At 42.3% G+C, this 21,314-nt stretch overlaps 2 protein-coding genes and 1 long non-coding RNA gene across 11 annotated transcripts in view; 1 reads left to right on the forward strand and 2 right to left on the reverse strand.

The window, feature by feature from the left end:
• LOC100150280 (protein NLRC3-like) overlaps positions 1 to 1,788 on the forward strand; it is a 30,740-nt gene extending 28,952 nt beyond the window's left edge. For all 4 annotated transcript variants that reach the window (XM_021475299.3, XM_073948321.1, XM_073948322.1 and 1 more), the window contains one exon: positions 659 to 1,788. In XM_021475299.3, the coding sequence (XP_021330974.2) occupies positions 659 to 665 (7 nt within the window). In that variant the 3' untranslated portion in view covers positions 666 to 1,788. The remainder of the gene's footprint in view (positions 1 to 658) is intronic.
• Positions 419 to 3,213, reverse strand: LOC141381947 (uncharacterized). Its single transcript, XR_012402858.1, has 3 exons — positions 2,606 to 3,213; positions 2,046 to 2,550; positions 419 to 1,870 (listed from the first exon to the last, which is right to left on the reverse strand). It is a non-coding gene; the product is annotated as an uncharacterized lncRNA (long non-coding RNA).
• Positions 3,214 to 5,694: 2,481 nt separating this feature from the next.
• Positions 5,695 to 21,314, reverse strand: part of LOC100149554 (uncharacterized) — a 30,432-nt gene continuing 14,812 nt past the window's right edge. For 2 of the 6 annotated variants that reach the window (XM_073948374.1, XM_073948375.1), the window contains exons 2-4: positions 21,166 to 21,226; positions 11,922 to 12,045; positions 5,695 to 8,942 (exon numbers count right to left, since the gene is read on the reverse strand). In XM_073948374.1, coding sequence (XP_073804475.1) covers positions 6,988 to 8,942; positions 11,922 to 12,006 — 2,040 coding nt within the window. In that variant the 5' untranslated portion in view covers positions 12,007 to 12,045; positions 21,166 to 21,226 and the 3' untranslated portion in view covers positions 5,695 to 6,987. Of the gene's footprint in view, positions 8,943 to 11,921; positions 13,290 to 13,444; positions 15,663 to 17,353; positions 19,159 to 21,165; positions 21,227 to 21,314 lie in introns of those variants that run through there. The other 4 variants (XM_068220507.2, XM_017355815.4, XM_073948377.1 and 1 more) reach the window with 3 other exon arrangements.

Genomic DNA, 21,314 nt, shown 5'->3' on the forward strand with positions numbered 1-21,314 from the left:
TTCGCCTGTGTTTTGTTTTTTCTGAATGTACACGTGGCTTAAACTCGCTCATTTTGAGGCAGGAACCGGCGGACGTGCAACAACTTTAACCATGAGGTAAACACAAAACAAAACTTTCCATCCAGAGCTCCATCACGGGACTCCACACTTGTAAACAATCGCTCTATCGGGCTCGCGCAGCTCTTGGTCCCACCCACACTAGTCAGCCTTACCAAGGCGACCAATCACAGAGCTTGCGCTGCGCGTCGTTGCGGCGTGTAGTTACATTTTTTGAGAGGTGCGCTTCAGCGATGCGGACAGCCACGACGAGGGCTATGTGTTCACGCGTAGGCTGTGCCGTAGCAAACGCGTTTGCTTGATGCAGAAGTATAAATCAGCCTTAAATGGCTGAATGCTAAGAAAATAGTTTTTTTTTTTAAAAGTTGATGTCAAATTTACGCTTAATATAAATAGCATTTTACACTTTAGTGTTGAGAAAACGTTATTAACACTTAATGTAAAAATACATCTATGGCTCTTTGCTTTTAGTGTAATTAGCCACGGTTTTCCTTTTATTATATCTGCTTAGATCTATAAATGATTTGAAGCCTTTTAAATCCCTGTGTCGGCAGTCATGCATGCATTCCCAGTAATTGAAACTTTTTTTGTGTGCCAACAGGTGTTAAGTGAAGATGAATATGGAGCTGCTACAGACACTTCAGATCCTGCAGAATCAACAGAACTGAGGTCACAGTGGGGTGTTTGTGTGTTGCTTGCAGGACTTTACAGACACACTGAACAGTTACACTCGGTCTAATGACATCCTTGAGGATTAAACTCAATCAATGATTTAAAGTAGCTGCGTCCCGAATCGCATACTTACGCACTATTCTACGCCATTTTGTAGTATAAATAGTGTAAGTAGCGCGTTCACACTGAAAACTCTAACAATAATAAGTGCACTTTAATTACCCGGATGATCCACTCATTCAGCCGCTGAAGTGAAGTGTGGAATGATGGACACTTCACGCACTCAACGACCGCAGGTTTGCTTACGTAGCGGAAGGGGCGGAGCTATCGGAAGCACATGTTGGATAACTTTAATTATTTTAGATGGTGAAAGCAAATTCTCCTATGAGAGTGATTTTAGCGCCTCCCGATGGTGAATGCGGTTATACTCACGGCAGGTATTATTTGATAATTCGGTCGTTTATTTCACTGATTTGGCAACCGTCAAACGTCATTTGGGAGACGGTTTGAATTTCCGCTTAGTAAAAAAAAATTTGGGATGACACTACATACATATACTATCCTGCTGAGTGTGTAAGTGCATAAGTGCATAGTGTGCCATTTGGGAGAGATGGGTCTGGCTGCAGACCTGGTGCAGTGCAATCTGGGCTGCATCCAATGCTTTTTAATGGGCTCACCTAACCCTACCCGTCACAGGGATGTCACTCGCTCCATTTGAGTGCATTGTGTCTGACATTGCACCGCTGAGTGATGCAGTCTCAGCTTGCATCATAAAGGCTGCATCCAGATACTATTGAATTGGGACGCAGTTTGTATGTGCACACAAATAAGAGGAAAACTTCAGGTGTCAAAGGAGCTGCTTTGCTATGAAATGGTGGCATATATCTCCTCACAATACAGAAAAGAAAAAAAACAGGAATCTCCCCTGCTTTTTCTCTTCATCTTTCAGATGGACCATGTCACAAAACATGAGTCTGAAGAGCATTGCATTTAGTCAGAAATCGTTTCTATGATGAATTTACAAACTTCAAACCCTATTAGAGACCATTCTGTGTAAAACGGGAGTTTTGCATTATTGTACGCGTTTATGTCTAAAGCACTTTAAACAACGCCTATACAGTGTATATCAGGGGTGTCCAAACTCGGTCCTGGAGAGTCGGTGTCCAGGAGAGTTTATCTCCAGCTTGCTTCAACACGCCTGCCAGGAAGTTTCTAGCATATCTAGTAAGAGCTTGATTAGCTGGTTCAGGTGTGTTTGATTAGGGTTGGAGCTAAACTCTCCAGGACACCGGCCCTCCAGGACCGAGTTTGGACACCCCTGGTGTATATCAAAAAAATAAATAAATAAATGATGGAAAATCTGATTTAAAGTTTTATCAGTGTGCAAGTCAATGGTCTCAAATGAGTTCCTGCTAGCTCCTACACTTCTGCAGTTTAGCTCCAATTCACAGCTGCTTATATTCACACCTGCACACACAGTTGAACACCTTGATTACCTTCAACAGGCGAGTTAAATTAGGGTGGAAGCAAAACCGCAGGGGTCGAGTTTGAGACCTATGGTGTAAGTAATTCATTCATTTTCTTTTCAGCTGTGTCCCTTTATTGAACCACTAAATTATCCAGCATATGTTTTACACAGTGGATGCCCTTCCAGCTGCAACCCATAGCTGAGAAACACCCATACACACTCACTTACACTACGGCCAATTTAGCCCACCTGTAGTACCACATGTCTTTGGACTTGTGGGGGAAACCAGAGCACAAACTGTAAGGCGAACGTGCTACCTACTGCGCCACCGCCTTTCCTGTAAGTCAAGTTCACTGGGCATATTTGATTCCACAGAGTGCTGGCTTTTGTTCAGGTTGTGATGTTCACAATGATCGAGTTCGTCTCAATACGAATGTCATTGTTGAAGGACACGATTGGCTGAAAACAAAAACTCCAGCAGTGGACGTAAATGGAGAACAAACCCTGGTGCAGGTCTCGGACAGGAACTATTCTGGAACTGTGTTGTAACAGAAATAGTTCACCCAAAAAAGAAACATTTACTCTCTCTCAAATGGTCCCAAACCTTTCTGAGCTTCTTCATTCTGCCGAACACAAAAGAAGACATTTACGAATTTTTAGAAACCTTCAATCATCGACTTTCATAGCAGGACAAATAAAAGATTACAGACGTCGACAGTTACAGGTTTTCAACAATTTTGTGCTCAGCCTAAAGAAGAAAAATCGTTGATTACAACTGAAGGGTGTGCAAATGATGACAGACATTTCAGTTTTGGGTGAACTATCCCTTTAAATGCAGGTTAATTCAAAAGATCTGCTGCCCTTAATCAATTTGAATAGCCTTGTCAGTATAAAACTGAGAACAGTGTCTGTGTTTTGAATATCTCCGAGGGCTAGCAGACACAATGTGCAAAGCAACAGCCTGTTTATTGAGTCAGTAATCTGACAACAGCGAACAAGGACATTTGTAACTGATGCTGTGTTCACACCAGACACAGAACGCGCGGATAAATCGCGCGTAAATTGCCACGTGAACATTTGAGTTTACTCGCTTCATTCGTGTGTCAAATCCGCTTTATTCGCGCATCAAATTCACTTCAGAACAGACGCAGATTCGCGTGATGGGCGGGGCTTCTGTCTGCCCGGTGACTCTAGCTTCGTAGCTAAATGGCTAACATGGATTTTATGAAGAAAATAACAGTGTTTATGTATTTTATGAAGGCTGAAAAACAGCATCGATACGTTTAGGGCCGTGTCTGAGTCCTTTAGATTCTTTCAGAGGTGCATCCAGCTCTGTGAGCTCATAGACTCCTCCAGAAACTGAACCTGGATGACGGAGACTTTCAGCGGTGCTTCTGACTGAGCCAAGCCCAGTTTGATGACTTGTTGTCGGTGTCGGCTGGAGGATTTCCCCTAGGACACCATCAACAGCTTTTACGTCACAATCACGCCCCCACAAGAGCAAACTTCTGATTGGTTAACGCGCCGCGAATGTACGCTGAAGTTCAGATTTTCGAACTCGAGTGATTCGCGCAAAAGTGCATCAAACGCGCAAAACGCTCAATTCGCACCAGCGCCATTTGCGTGTATCACGCCATTTGCACAATTCGAGTCATTCGCGCCACGCCATTCGCACGTATCGCAACGCAGGATGTCTATTCGCGCCTTTGCATTGACTTACCATGTAAATCACTCGCGCTTGACGCGCGATACGCATCTGGTGTAAACGCAGCATGATGAGCAGTTTCTCACAAAGACCATTTCACTCCAAGGTCTCGTCCACATGTAAACAGGTATTTTTATAAACAAAGTTTTCCCCCACTTTCGTTTTTTTTTCTCTAATTGTTGCACATGAAAACGCAAAACTGCACTGTGATGCATGCTAAGAGAACACCAAACCAACAGCTAATGATAAAAGCCTTTTATGCTGTATTAAAGGGCACCTATTTAACTCTTTTTACAAGGTGTAAGATGAGCCTTTGGTGTCTTTAAAGTTTCAGCTCAAAATATCCATCGGATTATTTATTATAACCTCAGGAATCTGCTCATTTTGGTGTCTGAATACATTATAGCTGTTTCTTGTAGCCTGTGGCTTTAAATGCAAATGAGCTGCTTCTCCCCGCCCCCTGTTCCCATGTGCGCATCTGCTTCTCCTGTGTTCTGTCAGATAAACAGCAGTCAGTGACAGGGACATGAAGACTCGGATGTGAGACTCGGATGAAGCTGAAATACATGATAATGTATTTGTGGTGGAATTTATTCAAGCCTTTCTGAAATGATGAGTCACACACCCTAGGTTGAGCCCTACCTGTGCGCGTGCCCGCCATGCAGCTGTGATGATCATAGCGGTTAAGAATTATATAGCGATTTTACTGTCTTTATAACAAACATGCTCTGTTTTAAAAATGTTTTAAACTTATTAAAATCACAGAGAGCTGAACAAATATTTTAATACCAGTTTAATTGCAAAACAAAGATGTTCTGTGGACATGTGTGTGTACATGTTATTATAGAAACACCGCGGCCGTCAATCAATTCAGGGGGAGGGGAAAACCACTCTCCTATGTTACGTTGCGGTGGGCCTCAAAATCACTAGGATTTGGGTCCTATTTTAACATCAGGAAATTTAAAAAAAGAGACTTGTTGTGTTTATATCACCCCAATATGACAGTGGACACACTATACTACACACACTTCCGTCCAAACAGCTTACAAAAGATGATTTTAATCATAGGTGGAATACTGTCCCGCAGCCAAACATTGCAGAATACGCAACTGGTTTTTCATGACCGTGCAGAATTTGCATCTTGTCAGTCTTGTGTGAAATTAGCTGTGTTGGCCAATCAGTATAATAAAATAAGTAATGTAATGTGTGACGTTTAATAACTTTTCGCTTGAAGAAGTGGGGAACTGGTCGTAATTCTGAAGTTATTTCAGATGTAATTGCGTAACAAATTTTGACAAAACAAGAATGCGGATAACCTTAGCTTAAAGCTCAGTGGAAATGTTTCGTTTAAGGTTTCCACTTTTACACACGTTTTAATATATTTAAAAGTGCACTTGTGTGTCTGCCTTTATTACTGATCAAGTGTAGAGGCTGATATGGCATTTAGAATGTAAGCAGAACAAAAAAATTGTTTTGTAGAACGAGTAATAATCTATTAATCTAGTTACAGCACATGTCCCTGTCGAAGGACAGTGAATTTAAGCTAATTATTTATTAAAAAAAGGACAAGCCTTTCTCGTACGTGACTTTGTTCTTTGTGTGACTGAAATGTAGGAAATAGCTGTTTCCATCCGAATATGTTAATTAAATTTATGTGCAAAACTGGAAAATCACATAAAAGACTTGCGAATAAAGCAGCGCTTCCATCTAACAAGCCGAAGAGAACAAAATCGACACTTCCTGATTAACTGGCGCCAAATATCAACAGTAAAAGCAGAATTTACTGCGGTAGAAGAAGCTGTGTCAATCTTTCCTTTATTTAATAAATGACTTTCACCTCAAAGGACAAAGCCGACACACAATGAATGCGTGGTGGCGTTTGAAGCCATGAGATGCGGAGAACAGACGCCCTGCAGGTCATTAATAATTTCATAACATTAATTCTAAAACGGTTAGGGCGTTTAAGAATGACCAAAACAACATTTCAGATGTTTTACAATGTGCTCAGCCTGCTGGTTTGTGCATTCATACACATTTTCATCATCATATGATCTCTTATAGCAAACCTTTTTTAATACACATACTGGAATTTGATCGGTAAAAGTGTTTCCATCGTAGATTATGCGCATCTTTTCTATCGAATAAAAGTTTATGCTACTCAATTATGCGCATAAGTTTTTTTATGCGTGTTTTCAAAAGTTATGTGCATCATGAGCAGGGCCAGACGGAATCTGCGGACGTTTTTTGCTATTTCTGCGGAGAATTTTGGTAAAAATCTGCGTATTTCTGCGGAATTATTTTCCAGCGGAGTATCATAACTAAACCCTTAATATATTAAATAAAAAGTAATTTACAGTAAATTACTGAATAAAAACTGTATAAATTCAGATTTACACATTTACTCAAGTTAAAAAACAGAATTAATGATGGGCTAAAAATGTGCGGAATTCTCCAGAAAATCTGCGGAGATTCCGTGTGGGCCTAATCATGACGTTTATATCAGTCGTTTTTTATGCACATCTTCAAAATGCACATAAAAACAGGTGGGTGGAATCGTAACACCGCTTCGTCTTTAAAAAAGGGGAGGAGATCGACAGAATCTGAACAGTTTAGAACCTGTTCCTGACCAGGTTTGGATTACAGGGTAAGTTACCACGGTAACTGACTCTGAGTTAAAGCTACCTCACTTTCGCAAACAGGCTTGACTTACCCTGCTTTCTCCAGGTTGACAAACCTGCCATTTTAAAACGGAAAACTTAAGAGTTTCTTAAGAGTTTTTACTTAACCTCCTTTCTGAAACGGGGCCCAGAAATACTATTGATGGATGAGTAAACAATTTAACACTTAAAGTCTTTGCACACTGAAGTCCAAATTTATTTATTTTTTTAGTCGTACTCATATTTGAAAAAGCAGAGATGTGAAAATCAAAAAAAAGTTGGACCCGGTTCAAAAGATTTCTGATTCAGTGTGCAATAACTTTTATTATCATGGTAGTATAACAGCAGAGTGAGGCTGAATGAAGCAAAACCCTGTTTTTTTTTCAGAATATCTTGTGTTTTTGATCTTGTTTAGATGTGATTGGCATTCAGCTGTACCTCAGTACGCATTCAGTGCGCATCTTCTGGTGACATTTCAAATTTCCGAGCCACTTAAACCTCTTTCCACACTGAAAGCACAAACGAGGTCTGAGATCTGTGTGACTTTTCATGTGCATGCGAATGTGCGACGGCGAAAGGAACTTCTTATTGCACCGATCGCAATTGAACCTCCTTCCTCCAGAGTGAATGCGCAGGTGGTTTTTAAAATTGCTCCGCTTCCTGAAGCTCTTCCTGCATTCAGAGCACTGCAGGTTATTGTCGCAAAGGCTTTGCGTTTTCCTCCCGCAGTTCACCAAATGACGCTTTAGGTCTTCCGCGTGAGCGAAGCACTTTCTGCACTCCAGACACACGAACGCCTTCAATCCAGCGTGAACCTGCTTGTGTTTTGTAAAATTGCCCTTCAGCTGGAATCCCTTCCCGCACTGATCACACGTGAACGGCTTTTTCCCGGCGTGGACTCTCATGTGAACGTCAAGCTTGGCTTTGGTTGAGCAAGGCGTTCCACACTGCCGACACAAGAACGGCTTTTCTCGATCGTGAATTCTCATGTGAGCCTCGAGATTCGCTTTCTTCGAACAAGCAACTCCACAATGAACGCACATGAAAGGCTTCTCTCCGATGTGAGTCTTCACGTGACTCCTGAGCCGGTTCCCATTTGTGAAAGCCGCTCCGCACTGATGGCATTTAAAAGGCTTGTCTCTCGGGTGAGTCTTCATGTGGCACTTAAGAGTTCCTCTCCGTCCAAAACACCTTCCACACTGCTCGCACTTGAACGGCTTCTCTTTGTTGTGACCTCTTATGTGGCCTTCGAGAGTTCCTTTATAGGTAAAGCTCTTCCCGCATTGAGGACAGGTGTAAGGCCTTTCCCCGGTGTGAATTCTTAAGTGAGTATTAAGACTCGGCTTGTGATTGAAACACCTCCCGCAGTGCTGGCACTCGTAAGGCTTCTCGTCGCTGTGAACCCTCATGTGAGCTTTGAGGTTTTTCTTGAATCGGAAACCCTTCCCGCACTGCTGGCATTTGAAGGGTTTGTCATCAGAGTGGATTTCCACGTGCTCCTTGAGGAGAATCACGCTGGGGAAGCTTCTTCCACAGTGACGGCAAATAAAGCAGTCCTTTCTGGAGTGAATCTCTATGTGGTAGTTGAGAGTTATTTTACGAGTGAAGCACTTTCCGCACTGAACACACTCGAACGGTTTCTCTCCAGTGTGACTTCTCATGTGAGTCTTAAGGTTTCCCTTTAGCGAGAAGCTTTTCTCACAAACCTGGCAGGTGTACGGCCCGTCTTCACAGTGAGTTCCCATGTGGGAGTCTAGCGACGCTTTGTACGTGAAGCTGATTCCACACTGAGTGCAGGAGTACGGCTTCTCTCCAGTGTGAATCCTCATGTGAGTCTTGAGGCTGACTTTGTGGCTGAAGTTCTTTCCGCAGTGAAGGCATTTCAAGATGTCGTCTCTGGAGTGAATCCTCATGTGGTTATTGAGGGTGGCTTTACGCGTGAAGCACTTTCCGCACTCGTCGCACGCGTACGGCTTGACTCCGTTGTGAATGTTCAGGTGGTATCTGAGGTTCGGTTCTGCCGTGAAGCTCTGTCCGCACAGCCGGCAGGAGTACGGCTTCTCTCCCGAGTGAACTCTCAGGTGACTCTTGAGGGATCCTTTCTGAGTGAAGCTCTTCCCGCACTGTTGGCAGCTGAAAGGCTTCTCTCCGGTGTGAATCCTCATGTGGATTTCGAGGTTTCGTTTTTGATCGAAACTCTTCTCGCACTGACCGCAGGTAAAACGAGGGTTGGACTTCGGCCGTCCTCTTTTTCTCAGGGAAGCATTTTCCTTCTGTTCTTCGATTCGGTTTGATTCTTCAGTTGGGAATTCACGTTTCTCACAGTGATATTTTTCCTCAGCTTCGCTTAGCTCTGGACTTTCTTCTTTGGGTGGCTTCAGGTCTACAACAAAACAGACAAAAATACAGTTAAGGGCCTGTGACGTGCTTTGATGTAACCTCAACTGAAATATAAAGACGGCAGGACATAGAGTAGCTCCTCCCCTACAAAAAAACAGCCAATAGTGTTGTTTTTCTCACAGCTCAGCCAGGGCAAGTGGTTAAGCTCAAGTGCATCATAATGCTGCGTTCACACCAGACCCAGAAGAAGCGTCAAGCATGAGTGGTTTACATGTTAACGCAAAGACGCGAATAGACATCCTGCGGCATGATACGTGTGAATGTGGCAGCGCGAATGATGCAATTTGCGCGAATAAAGCAGTGCGAGTTGAGCTTTTTGCGTGAATCACTCGAGTTCGAAAATCTGAACTTCAGCGGACATTAACCAATCAGGAGCTTGCTCTTGTGGAGACGTGATTATGACGTTACGCCTGTTGTTGGTGTCCCGGGGGAAAATCCTCCTGCTGACACCGACAACAGTTGATCAAACTGGGCTCGGCTCAGTCAGAAGCACAGCTGAACGCTTCTGTGATCCAGGTTAAGTTTCTGGAGGAGTTGATGAACTCACAGGGCTGGATGCATCTCTGAAAGGCTCTAGTAAACTCAGACACGGCTCCAAATGAATCGACGCTGTTTTTCAGCCTTTCTAAAGCACAGCTATTCTCTCAGTAAAATCCATGTTAGCCATTTAGCAACAATGCTAGAGTCACCGTGCAGACAGAAGCCCTCCCCATCATGCAAATCCGGTCTGTTGTGAAGTGAATTTAACATGCGGATGAATTTAACATTGATGCGCGAATGAAGCGAGTGAACTCAAAAATGTTGATGCGTTTATTTATGTGCGATTTATCTGCGCTGGCCGCGTCTGGCGTGAACACAGCATGAGAAGTACAAATGAGAGCTATCTTGATGAGATACTAGCCAACTACAGCCGTAACAGCGCATGTCAATCACATTGTTCAAAAGGCTTCTGGAACATTCTGCTGCTGACTAATACGCAATCGCATCGTCACTTTATTGGGCGGGACTTGGAGAAGGAAGAGAAGCAGGTGTGCAGAGCAGACAAAGAACCGATCTAAAATCGTTACAAAGTGATTAGTTATCTGCTTATTCACTCACGTTTACGTGCAGAGTAACACCACTGCTGATGTATATAGTTGTGCGTGCACAGAAAGTAAGTGTATTTGGTTTCGATTGATGTAAATGTCTTGTTATTTTAGATCGCGGGTGAAATGCGCAATAGCGCCATAACGCAATAGCGCCTAATGGCCGATTTTGGAGTTGTAACTGATAATAGTTGTTAATTAGGCTTGTTTTCATATGCAGTATAATTAACGCACATAGTGTTAACACTTTACATGTACAAACGTAATCGTTTCTTCGAATTATTTACCACTTATACTTGTTGAGTTATAATCTCATTGGAAAATGTGCCTCAGTCACGTTTATTGGTTAATTGGTGCCCTCTTGTGGACAGTCACGGAATCACTGCTCTAATTAGTTCCATTCATATGGTGTGCGGTTACTGCAATTTGTATTCATATTTTATAATTGTAATTATCGTTATTTGCTGTTCTAATTGTTATATAAAAAATTACTTATGTGAGATTATTTTTGTATTGTTTCAGAAAACCACAACTTATCGTCAGTAAATGTTCGAATGAGACATGGAGTCTGAGTGAATTTCTTTGAATAGATGACAGTGCACAGTTCTGACCGACTGTCTGCAGGGATTCAGATACACCCGAATCAGTGTTAAACTATAACCTCAGTTACACACATTATGCACGCAAGCTAGATGTTTTTATTGTTCTTTAATTATATTTTTAAAACGTTCTGCGTCGACAGCGCAGTTGTAGATGGTTCCGCACATAAACGATGACGTCACAACCTTCCATAGAGATAAGCGTGTGTGACCCCTTAAGGCTGATTTATACTTCTGCGTCAGGTGACCGGCGTAACCCACGGCGCATGCAAGGAGAGTGGCTGTGCATTTATACTTCTGCGCGCTGCCCGTGTTGGTCTGCATTAACACTTCCGAATCGCTAGTTGGCAGTGAGTTGTAAATGTTCCTCTGTGTCGAGTTTCTTCACTCCTGTTTTGCTATTCCTGAACACTTCCTGGATGTACAAGTGGCTCAAACTTGCTCATTTTGAGGCAGGAACCGGCGGACGTGCAACAACTTGAGGTAAACACAGAACAAAACTTTCCATCCGGAGCTCCTTCACAGGACTCCACACTTGTAAACAATCGCTACATTGGGTTCGCGGCATTTGCGCGGCTCTCGGTCCCGCCCAGACTCGTCAGCGCTACCAAGCCGACCAATCACAGAGCTTGCGCTACGTGTCGTTGCGACGTGTAGTTACATTTTTTTTTAAGGTGCACGTCAGTGACGGCGACGGCCACGGCGAAGGGCTATGCGTCAGCGACGTAGCATACGCCGGCGTTTGACGCAGAAGTATAAATCAGCCTTTAGGATGCAAATATAATGTGCATAACAGTTCATCAAGATAATTAACCTGTGTAATGCTTTTAAAATTCTGCTTAATAAAGTGGCTCAGTGGTTAGCACTGTCGCCTCACAGCTGGAAGGTCACTGGTTCGAGTCTGGCTGGGTCAGTTGGCATTTCTGTGTGGAGTCAGCTTCGGCTTCCCCTCGCAATCCAAACACGTGCGCTATAGGTGAATTAAAACAACTAAATTGGCTGTAGTGTATGTGTGTGAATGAGAGTATATGTGTTTCCTATTACTGGGTTGCAGCTGGAAGGGCATCCGCTGCATAAAACATATGCTGGAATAGTTGACGGTGAAAATTAATGAAATAACTCAGAATGTGTGAATATATAACCAAATTGACTTCAGTCTGCAGCCTTGACTAAACTACATGCAGCCTAAACCGTTTTTTCCCTACTGCACAGTGCGCATATGTATCTATCCATCTATCATTGAAAAGAATGACTTTAGCTTAAAGAATGAGAACGGACCTGCTTGCTCGTCAGGATCTTCATGTTTGACTGTGAATGTTTCTTCAATCTTGATGTCTTCACTCTCCTCTTTAATATAGTCCATCTTTTTTCAAATGATACATCAATTTCACCAGGAATTTTCCTGTTGGAGACAAGATTAATGAACACTGAGGAAAACGGGATTTAAAACGCATACAGTCTCAATAATGATCTCCCTGATTCAGTAGTAAGTGTAATGGAGGCCAGCTAGTGTGTGCTGTGCAGGTAAACCTCACTGCTCTGACCTCTAAAGGTGCTCTAGTGACAGATGCTAGAGGCCATGGTCTTTAGCCTCCTTGGTAGAGCACCCGACTCCCATGTGGAAGGTCGCCGGTTCGATACCAGCTCGGAGCGGGTTGGGTAGCGTAGGACCGGCGGGGTTACACTGGTGCCGTGACCCGGATGGGAGTGAGGTCTAGGGGGGTGAGTGTAACGGAGGCCAGCTAGTGTATGCTGTGCAGGTAAACCTCTGACCTCTAAAGGTGCTCTAGCGACAGACACTAGAGGCCATGGTCTTTAGCCTCCTTGGTAGAGCAACCGACTCCCATGCGGAAGGTCGACGGTTCGATACCAGCTAGGAGCGTGTTGGGTGGCGTAGCACCGGCGGGGTTACATAAGCACACTGGCTAGGAAGTTAAAATAATAGTTATTATTAACAGCGTATATGCAGGAATCCTAAAGGTAATTTCAACACCTTTTTAAAGACCTTCTCAGAATATTTTAAGTCCTCGTCGCCACTTCAAGTTCTAATCAGTATCAAACCTTTAACTTAATAGACAGTTGTAGTTAAACAAATGAATGAAGCACGACCAAGCAACAGAACTCAGATAAGCTCAGAAGAAACAGCTTGAAAGAATAAATTACGGCGTTGTATTCAGCGATTTCAGCCACTGTTTAAACTCGTCCTTCTCCAACCAGGAGAACGCAAGCTTACATTTTCCCATTTTGCTGTACGGTTTCACTACATGTGAAGAGCGTCACATCACCTTTACGTGTTCGTCACAAATTATGTGCCACCACCCGGACAAAGGAGCTTGGCCAGATGCTCCCCGGCCCGAACCAATTGCGTGGATCAAGCATGTCGTTGTTAATATTCGAAGGAAATTAAATAAATTCTTTTTTTTTTTTGGGGGGGGTCAAACACTTTGGACAACGCTTGAACATAACTTAAGATCTCGGTTAAAACGTGATTGAGACTTTTTAATACCTTTTAAGGGCCCTTATTTTTCTCATAATTGATTTATCAACTTTTAATACTTTTTAAGTCGCCGCGGACACCCTGTTTTAAGCACTAATTGATAGTGTAACTTAGGAGTCACCAATCTCTGTCCTGGAGGGCCGGTGTCCCTGCAGGGTTTAGCTCCAACTTGCCTCAACACACCTGCCTGGATGTTTCAAGTATACCTAGCAAGACCTTGATTAGCTTGTTCAGGTGTGTTTGATTAGAGTTGGAGTTAAAATCTGCAGGACACCGGCCCTCCAGGAGCAAGTTTGGTGACCACTGGTGTAACTGGTGTCCATGTTAAGTTGGAACTTCTAATACAGATGTGATTGTTTACTGCACATACATCATTTCCAAAATGATGACCCTGCATAATAGGCCCGTTTCTCAATGACGTCACTTCGCTTCCACCTTGCAAAGCAGTGGCTGTGTTTCAACTCCAAGAGCGCAGAGAACGGACTTGCGTTCTTGTGGAGACCGGTCTTGCCAGGTGTCCTCGGAAGAACGAACTCAGGAGACCGCGAGGGCAGAGAACGCGTCCTGTGAGAAATGGGATGCTGCGTTCTTCCTGATGGTCACATGACCTTTTAAATGGAAATTATTTAAACATTAAAGCACTCCTACAACGATTTATTGTTTCCCTCCTCTTCAAAATATATACTTTGCAGAAAAACTAGGCTTGGGCAGTATTACGGTATTATGGTATACCGCGGGATCTAAAAATAGTAACGGTGTCAGTTTCAATACCGTCATAAAATATGAAATATCCTTTATTTAATGCCTACAAAAACATATGTGTGGTTGTCATCACGGGACAGTGTGGAGGAGAGAGGGAGTGGGAGAGGTGAGGTGACGAGGCAGGCTCTAAAGTATCCTGCAGTTTGGCAGTATTTCCAGTTTCGACAGAACAGAAGGGAGACGTCACGTGGTAAATATGAACGAGAGGTCCGCATTAGAGCTGAAGATCTTTGCCCGAACCCGGCGAGACCCGAAAAAATCCAAATCCCTGCATTAAAATCCATCCCAGCATAAGGTGAAGCAAATGATGACGAAGTAGTAAAAAAGCAAATTTTGACGGCGGTCAGGTCAGTCACTAGTTCAGAAGGAGCTGTTATTCAAGCCGCCAAGGCATTTCGGCGGTCGCTCATACACTGCGTATTACGGTAGAGCGCAAACCGCAAGCTGACAGGTAAAAAGACGGGGTTGACTCGCTACATTAAAACTGCTGTCATGGAAAATTAAATGGATGTTTCTGACTGGTAGAAGATGAACAAACAATCCAAAACTTGCAAAATCAGCCAGATCAGAACTCTGCATCTCGACCTGTAGCCGCAGGAAAGGGTGTTCAGCTGCTGGACGCAGCATGAGTGAGAGACTGCGCTAAAGCCAGTGGATTTAATAATGTTCCTCCACAAACACACGTAGCCTAATCTTGGTGAGTAAAGGGTTTTTAAATTAGAAATAAATATTAATTAAACCATATAATCATAATGTAGACAGAGTATACAGGCTTGGCAATATTCTTTTAAAAGTCAGCTAGTTAATGCCAGATTGTGAAGAGAAGTGGCGAAACAAACCTTGCACAGCCTTTATCTTAATTTCATTATTGCCAAAATACCCGTCATCATTTAGAGTTTATTTTAATTTGATTTGTTAAGTAAGATTTCTTTTCATTGGTGTGTTAGCCAATTTAAAAGCTAAGGGTATGTATACCCAAGTTACAGAGGACTTATTTTATTTTTTTGTTCCAACTTCCAAGTGGCCTATAGTCTACGTTTGTTACGAATAAATGATGTTAAAACATACAAATGACTCATTCTTGAAAAAAGGCAATAGAGCTGTGTGCATGAGCACATTTGTATAATGTCGGGCTGTAAACGGGTTCGGGCTTTATAAAGTTGTCGATCAAAATGAACCTGTCAGGCTCAGGCTTCATCGTGCCTAATTTTTATGGCCTGATTACAGCTCTCTGCATTCCCGCTGCTCTAAATCATTATTGAAATTTCTGAATAAATCATTATTATTATTGAACTGAATTGAATTGAGAGAGAGAGAGAGCGGTGCTGTGCTGTGCGTCGCTTGGCGCTCTCTCTCTCTCTCTTTCTCTGTGTGTGTGCGTGCGAATGAGAGGAGTGTCCTGCGCAGAAGAATACAAACAAGACAAACAGGTGACCGCGAGCCTAAGGTCGCATATAAGGTATTCAGTTTCTGAATGGTTTAGGCACAAGCTAACAGTTTGGTGACGCTGTCTGCTCACTTTTGCTTTACGCCATAATTTTTTTTTATTACGCCGGAAATACCGGATACCGGTGTAAAATATGGGGGCGGTTTGACGGTATCAAAATTTGGATACCGCCCAAGCCTAATAAAAACATTATAAATATACTCTGCACAATATAAATACAACAGATTTTAATACGAATTTCAGCAAACAAACACCCTTAATGTGTTTAATCCTTTATTAAGATATTCATGGTAATGTTTACTTTCACGGTTTCATTTAGGGAAACTCCTGAGGTAAATAGGTCATATCTCTGAACTTTAATAATAAATCTAAATTAAATTGCTGCGCTTCCCACCTCCAGTCGCAATGACTTCTGGGACTTCCAGAGCGAGTTCGGTGCTCAAGTCTGCATCGGTGCGTTCTCGATATAAAGAACACATACGGGAAGTTTCACGCGTCCTCCGTACTTGCGGTCTTGAGTATTGGAACTGAACTTAGGCAGCTGATGATGACGTTTCACGAGAGCACAAGGACGCAAGACCGCTGAAGAACGCATATTGAGAAACAGCCAGAGTGTTAGTATCTTTGTTTCGTCTGAGTGACGTCTCAGGAAAACTCACGAGTGAAAATTTCAACATCGCACGTTGCGATTTAAGACTGTTACAGTATGGGACATGTGTCTCTTTCAATACTCAACTACTTTCCGAGTTTGAAAACGACTGACTGGGTAAATCCTCTACGCCAGGGGTCACCAAACTTGTTCCTGGAGGGCCGGTGTCCTGCAGGTTTTAGCGCTAACCCTAATCAAACACACCTGAACAAGCGAATCAAGGTCTTACTAGGTATACCTGTAACATCCAGGCAGGCGTGTTGAGGCAAGTTGGAGCTAAACCCTGCAGGGACACCGGCCCTCCAGGACCGAGATTGGTGACCCCTGCCCTACGCTATGGATGGTTCTGTGTAGACGGAATACAGATACACTGTGAAGTAGGGCTGCACACGATATTGTTTCAGCATCGATATCGCAATGTTTGAGCTACAGTTGAAAACACTCATGAAATTGTTACCGAATGAGTGTTTTTAAGACTTTCAGGCACAAGAAATGATACCGTTTGTAACGATAAATAAAAAAAAGATCAATTGTAATTGTGTTAAACCTGACATTTGATTATTCGATTTGTGTACCTGAATATTGCTAGACTCCCAGAAAACGTAACTTTCACTTGCATTTGTGCTGTATTGACACTTATCAATACTTGGGATCGATTTATTGTATTTTATGCAGATGCACTCCCCAACAAAATCATCAGTGAGTCTAAAATTATGATTTTATTCCAAATAGAGCTATAGTATAATAATATAGTATAATATAGCTATATATCGCAGAAAAAAAAAGTATCGTAATGTCAGTTTCTTCCAATATCGAAGTCAATCCAGACACTTGCATGATGTCACGTGAAAAGTATTAATACCAGTGGTGCAGTCCTAAAACAAAAAGTGGTGTACTACTACCCACCCAACCGAAATTTTAAAACAATATTGACATGATAGCATCACGCAGTTGCTGCAGATTTGTTGGCTGCACATCTATAATGTTATCCTGCTGGAGGTGGCCATCAGAAGATGGGTACACTCTGGTCATAAAGGGATGGACATGGTCAGAAACAATAGACTGATTTCACGCGGCCGCCATATTCAAAAGCGAAATTGAGGCTGTGGTGGGAAGAAACCCGGAAGTATCATTGGGAGTTACATAGAAATGTTGTGTAACTGGCTATATAGCTTATCAGTGAAGGGAAAGTGACCCAAACTTATCATTTCTCTGCCTTCCGGGTGACCTGAAGGTCCGTTCTGAATGAATGGTGAATGTAAAAAGGGATATCAGAGCTCATTTTAACAATATTAATTCATCTATTTACCATAAATTACCTGTAACTACTGACTTCCACAGAAGGAAAAACAAACACTGTGTTTAACCCTGTGCATGAATGGTATGATATATTAAAGGGCCATGAAACCCCCTCGTTTCAGCAGGGTGTTTTCACACCTCTACTTTGGAAAAAGTCAGAAAAGTGGGCGTGTCCAGCTCTGTTTAGGGGGGAGTGTCGGAGGAACTAAAGTGGGAGGGTGTCAGAGTGTCTATTTGGGCACGCGCGAGTTTCAGTCAAAATACACACACATGAGAAAGTGATGGTGTTTAACCTACATGGACATCTGTAGTCTAATTATTTGCCAAATTATTAAATGTTGGACTTTAACTGCAGTTTGGCTCTTTCATTCAGGGAATTCATTCATGCCCCTCGCGACAAACGAGATATTTGATGCGAGGAGCTGCTCTAAGCGTGTATTTTTCATGCAATGTTTGATATCGCACGGTGAATGAGAGAAAAAAAACCTCCACATTTCCCGGAAACTTAGATGCACACGGCAGGTAGCGTCAGAAAGCCGCGTGTGTTATTCCGGTCACAAAATGCGGTAAAAACCCTACACGAGGTTAAAGTTTGGTTGTGATGCTAACGTGTTTACACTCGGTGCAATAGTTAGTTCGATACGAGCAAACTGAATAAACAAAGAGCACTGGTCGCTCACTTACCAAATCTGTAGAGACAGGACAATCACCAGCAACTAGAGCCGCGTCTTTATGAAGAGAATACTACAAGCGAATCCGGATCTCAGCGTTTGCAGATGAGAACAGCTCTCAGGTAAACAATAATCCTCCTTACACACGTAAGTTATTGTTGTCGAGCGTCGCGTACACTGTTAATCCATTGCGTGAGTCTGAGCTCTCACAGAGAGAAAATGAAAACAAAACTTAACGGCAGCAAACTATAAAAGCAACACTTCACGCTTGTTTTGCCAACACAACGTGGCGTCTCTGTCGTCTAAACACTGTGACAGTAATGAATATTAATGAATTTGCACAATAAAGGCGCTGATTGGTTTGAGCCAAGCCTTACTCATGCATTAATGCAGCACACTGTAAGACGTAATAAGACACACTCTGGCACAGACGTCCAGTCTGCACGCTGGAATACACGCTATTATCTCATGACCGTGACGCAGCTTCAAAAATTTGTTTCAAACCGGAAGTACGAATTTGCTTGAAATAACGCAAAAACAACCAATTTACACTTTTTAGTGAAATATAGGTGTCCTAATAGTGTTTATAGCAGTGTGGGACACATATACCACTGTCAACAGCTCAAAAAATGTGTTTTGGTGTTTCGTGACCCTTTAATGCCACATGCACTTTAATGCGTTTTATAATCATAGTTAATTTTGAAATGGGGAATGCTCCTCCATGACCCATTGGGGTACGTGCGATACAAGTGTCTCCGTGGCAATGAACTGCAAATATATGCAGATATTATAACAATCTATCGATAAACGCGCACCGAGCGCTCTCGCTCTGAACAGCTGCGGTCAGCTGATTAAAATGAAAAACGAGTTGAAAGTGGAGAAGCGGGAGTCTGCCGCTGTTTTCTTATCAAATTCAAAGGGGACTGAGGCGATCATTCAGTAGTGTACAGATCATGAGGTAATCGCGGAAGTTTCAGGGGGGCTGACTAGAAAAATAGGGGGGCTAAAGCAACGCCCATGCTGTTTTATAGATTACATGAATGCGTTAGCGAGACTTCATTTAGCTGACTCGTCATCGTCTTCGAAAAACTCCGCAAATTTTTCTCACTGCTGCTTGGATCGTCAGGGGACGGGGAAAGATGCGATAATGATACTATTGCAAAAATGCACCAATTACAACAAGTTAAAAATAAACATTTGGTATACAGTTAAAGAAGCAAATACATATAAATTAGGGAAGTTTAATCAGCAAATCAAGCGACTATACCGTGGGAATACGCAAATATTGATCCTCAGAAGTCGTAATACCCAAACAGCTCATGGTAAAAAGTAGCATACTGAGTATACGTGTGTGTGTAAAGCCCCCACTACACCACTGGTCAATACGTCCACCAAACAATCCACTGAAATGAGGTACAGTGTTTCCTCTGGCCTTTTTATATACAGATCTACCAACTACCTGCGGCGTTATTTCAATGACAAATGTCGCGAGCGCAGTATTAAAAGTCAGCATTTGTGTAATAGCCAACAAGCATGCAAATTCAATTCAGCTTTATTTGTGTAGCGCTTTTACAATGTAGATTGTGTCAAAGCAGCTTCACATAAATGGTCATAGTAACTGGATCAGGGTAGTTCAGTGTTTAGTGTTCAAGTTCAGTTCAGTTTAGCTCAGTTCAGTGTGGTTTGAAGTCATCAAATCTCTTTGCTTGCACACCGATTTCCTCTGCTCGTGCACAGAACGTCTCGCACGCCACCTCAAATATACGCTGCTCAAGCGCAGATCTTCTTGTGCGCTCTCAAATAAACACTGCTGAAGTGCGATTTAGTGCGTTTATGTAACGAGTATGTCTCCAACATTAAAAGTTAAAAAAAACATTTGGTATACAGTTAAAGAAGCGAATACATATAAATTAGGGAAGTTTAATCAGCAAAACAAGCGAGTATACCGAGGGTATACGCAAATATTGATCCTCAGAAGTCGTAATACCCAAACAGCTCAGGGTAAAAAGTAGGCATATTGAGTATACGTGTGTGTGTGTATAGCCCCGACTGCACCACTGGTCAATACGTCAACCAAACAATCCACTGAAATAAGGCACAATGTGTCCTCTGGCCTTTTTATACACAGATCTACCAACTACCTGTGGCGTTATTTCAATGACAAATGTCGCAAGCGCAGTATTACAAGTTGAGATCGCATTTGTGTAATAGCCTACAAGCATGCAAATTCAATTCAGTTCAATTCAGCTTTATTTGTATAGCGCATTTATAATGTAGATTGTGTCAGAGCAGCTTTACATAAATGGTCATAGTAACTGGATCAGGGTAGTTCAGTTTTTAGTGTTTAAGTTCAGTTTAGCTCAGTTCAGTGTGGTTTGAAGTCATCAAATCTCTTTGCTTGCGCGCCGATTTCCTCTGCTCGTGCACAGAACGTCTCGCACGCCACCTCAAATATACGCTGCTCAAGCGCAGATCTTCTTGTGCGCTCTCAAAAAAACACTGCTAAGTGCGATTTAATGCGTTGATGTAACGAGTATGTCTCCAACATTTATTAGATTTGCTAGGAATATTTATGAATGTCTCCAATAGACCTACAGAGCGACATTAATGCGTCCTGAAGTTAAGTGAAACGGCTAAATGTTGTGTTTGCTGGCCTCACGCACCTGTCTGTCAGTCAGTCAGTCTTAAAAAAAAAAAAACATGCAAATATTAATAAAACTGACCCTAAACATTTGACCGGTACATATATGCGTATGTGTGTGTGTGTATATATATATATATATATAGATATATATATATATATATAGCCGGGGCCGGTCTTTACGGCTCGACTACCCCTCTGTGTTGTGTTGTGTTGTGTAAAGAGCTGGAGTCTGTCTGCAGGTTCAGCTGTCTCATTTATTTAAGTGCTGCACAAACAGAGAACATGCAGTTAGTCTTCTCTTAAAACTCCTCTTACGCCTGCTACTGCTCACTCTGCTCTGTCCTCCGACAGACTCAAGCAAGAACAAAACAGTAAATATAACATATTACATAATGAAAAAAGATAAGTCATTATAAAACTGTTAATTAATATAGTGAATATTTTAACTTCCCAATGCTTTACAAAAACTCCACTTAATATATAATATATAACATTTACCAGTATTTTATATAACACATTAAACATCAAACACATAAAACACAAAAAACAATACCTGCACAAACAGAGAACATGCAGTTAGTCTTCTCTTAAAACTCCTCTTACGCCTGCTACTGCTAAACATTCATACACAAAACAAATCGAAAATCAGCAATCAAAATACACATTTCACAGGCTACATTTCATGCTAATATTGTGCACTGC

Source organism: Danio rerio, chromosome 4 (genome assembly GCF_049306965.1).
Source record: "Danio rerio strain Tuebingen ecotype United States chromosome 4, GRCz12tu, whole genome shotgun sequence".
NCBI lineage: Eukaryota > Metazoa > Chordata > Actinopteri > Cypriniformes > Danionidae > Danio > Danio rerio.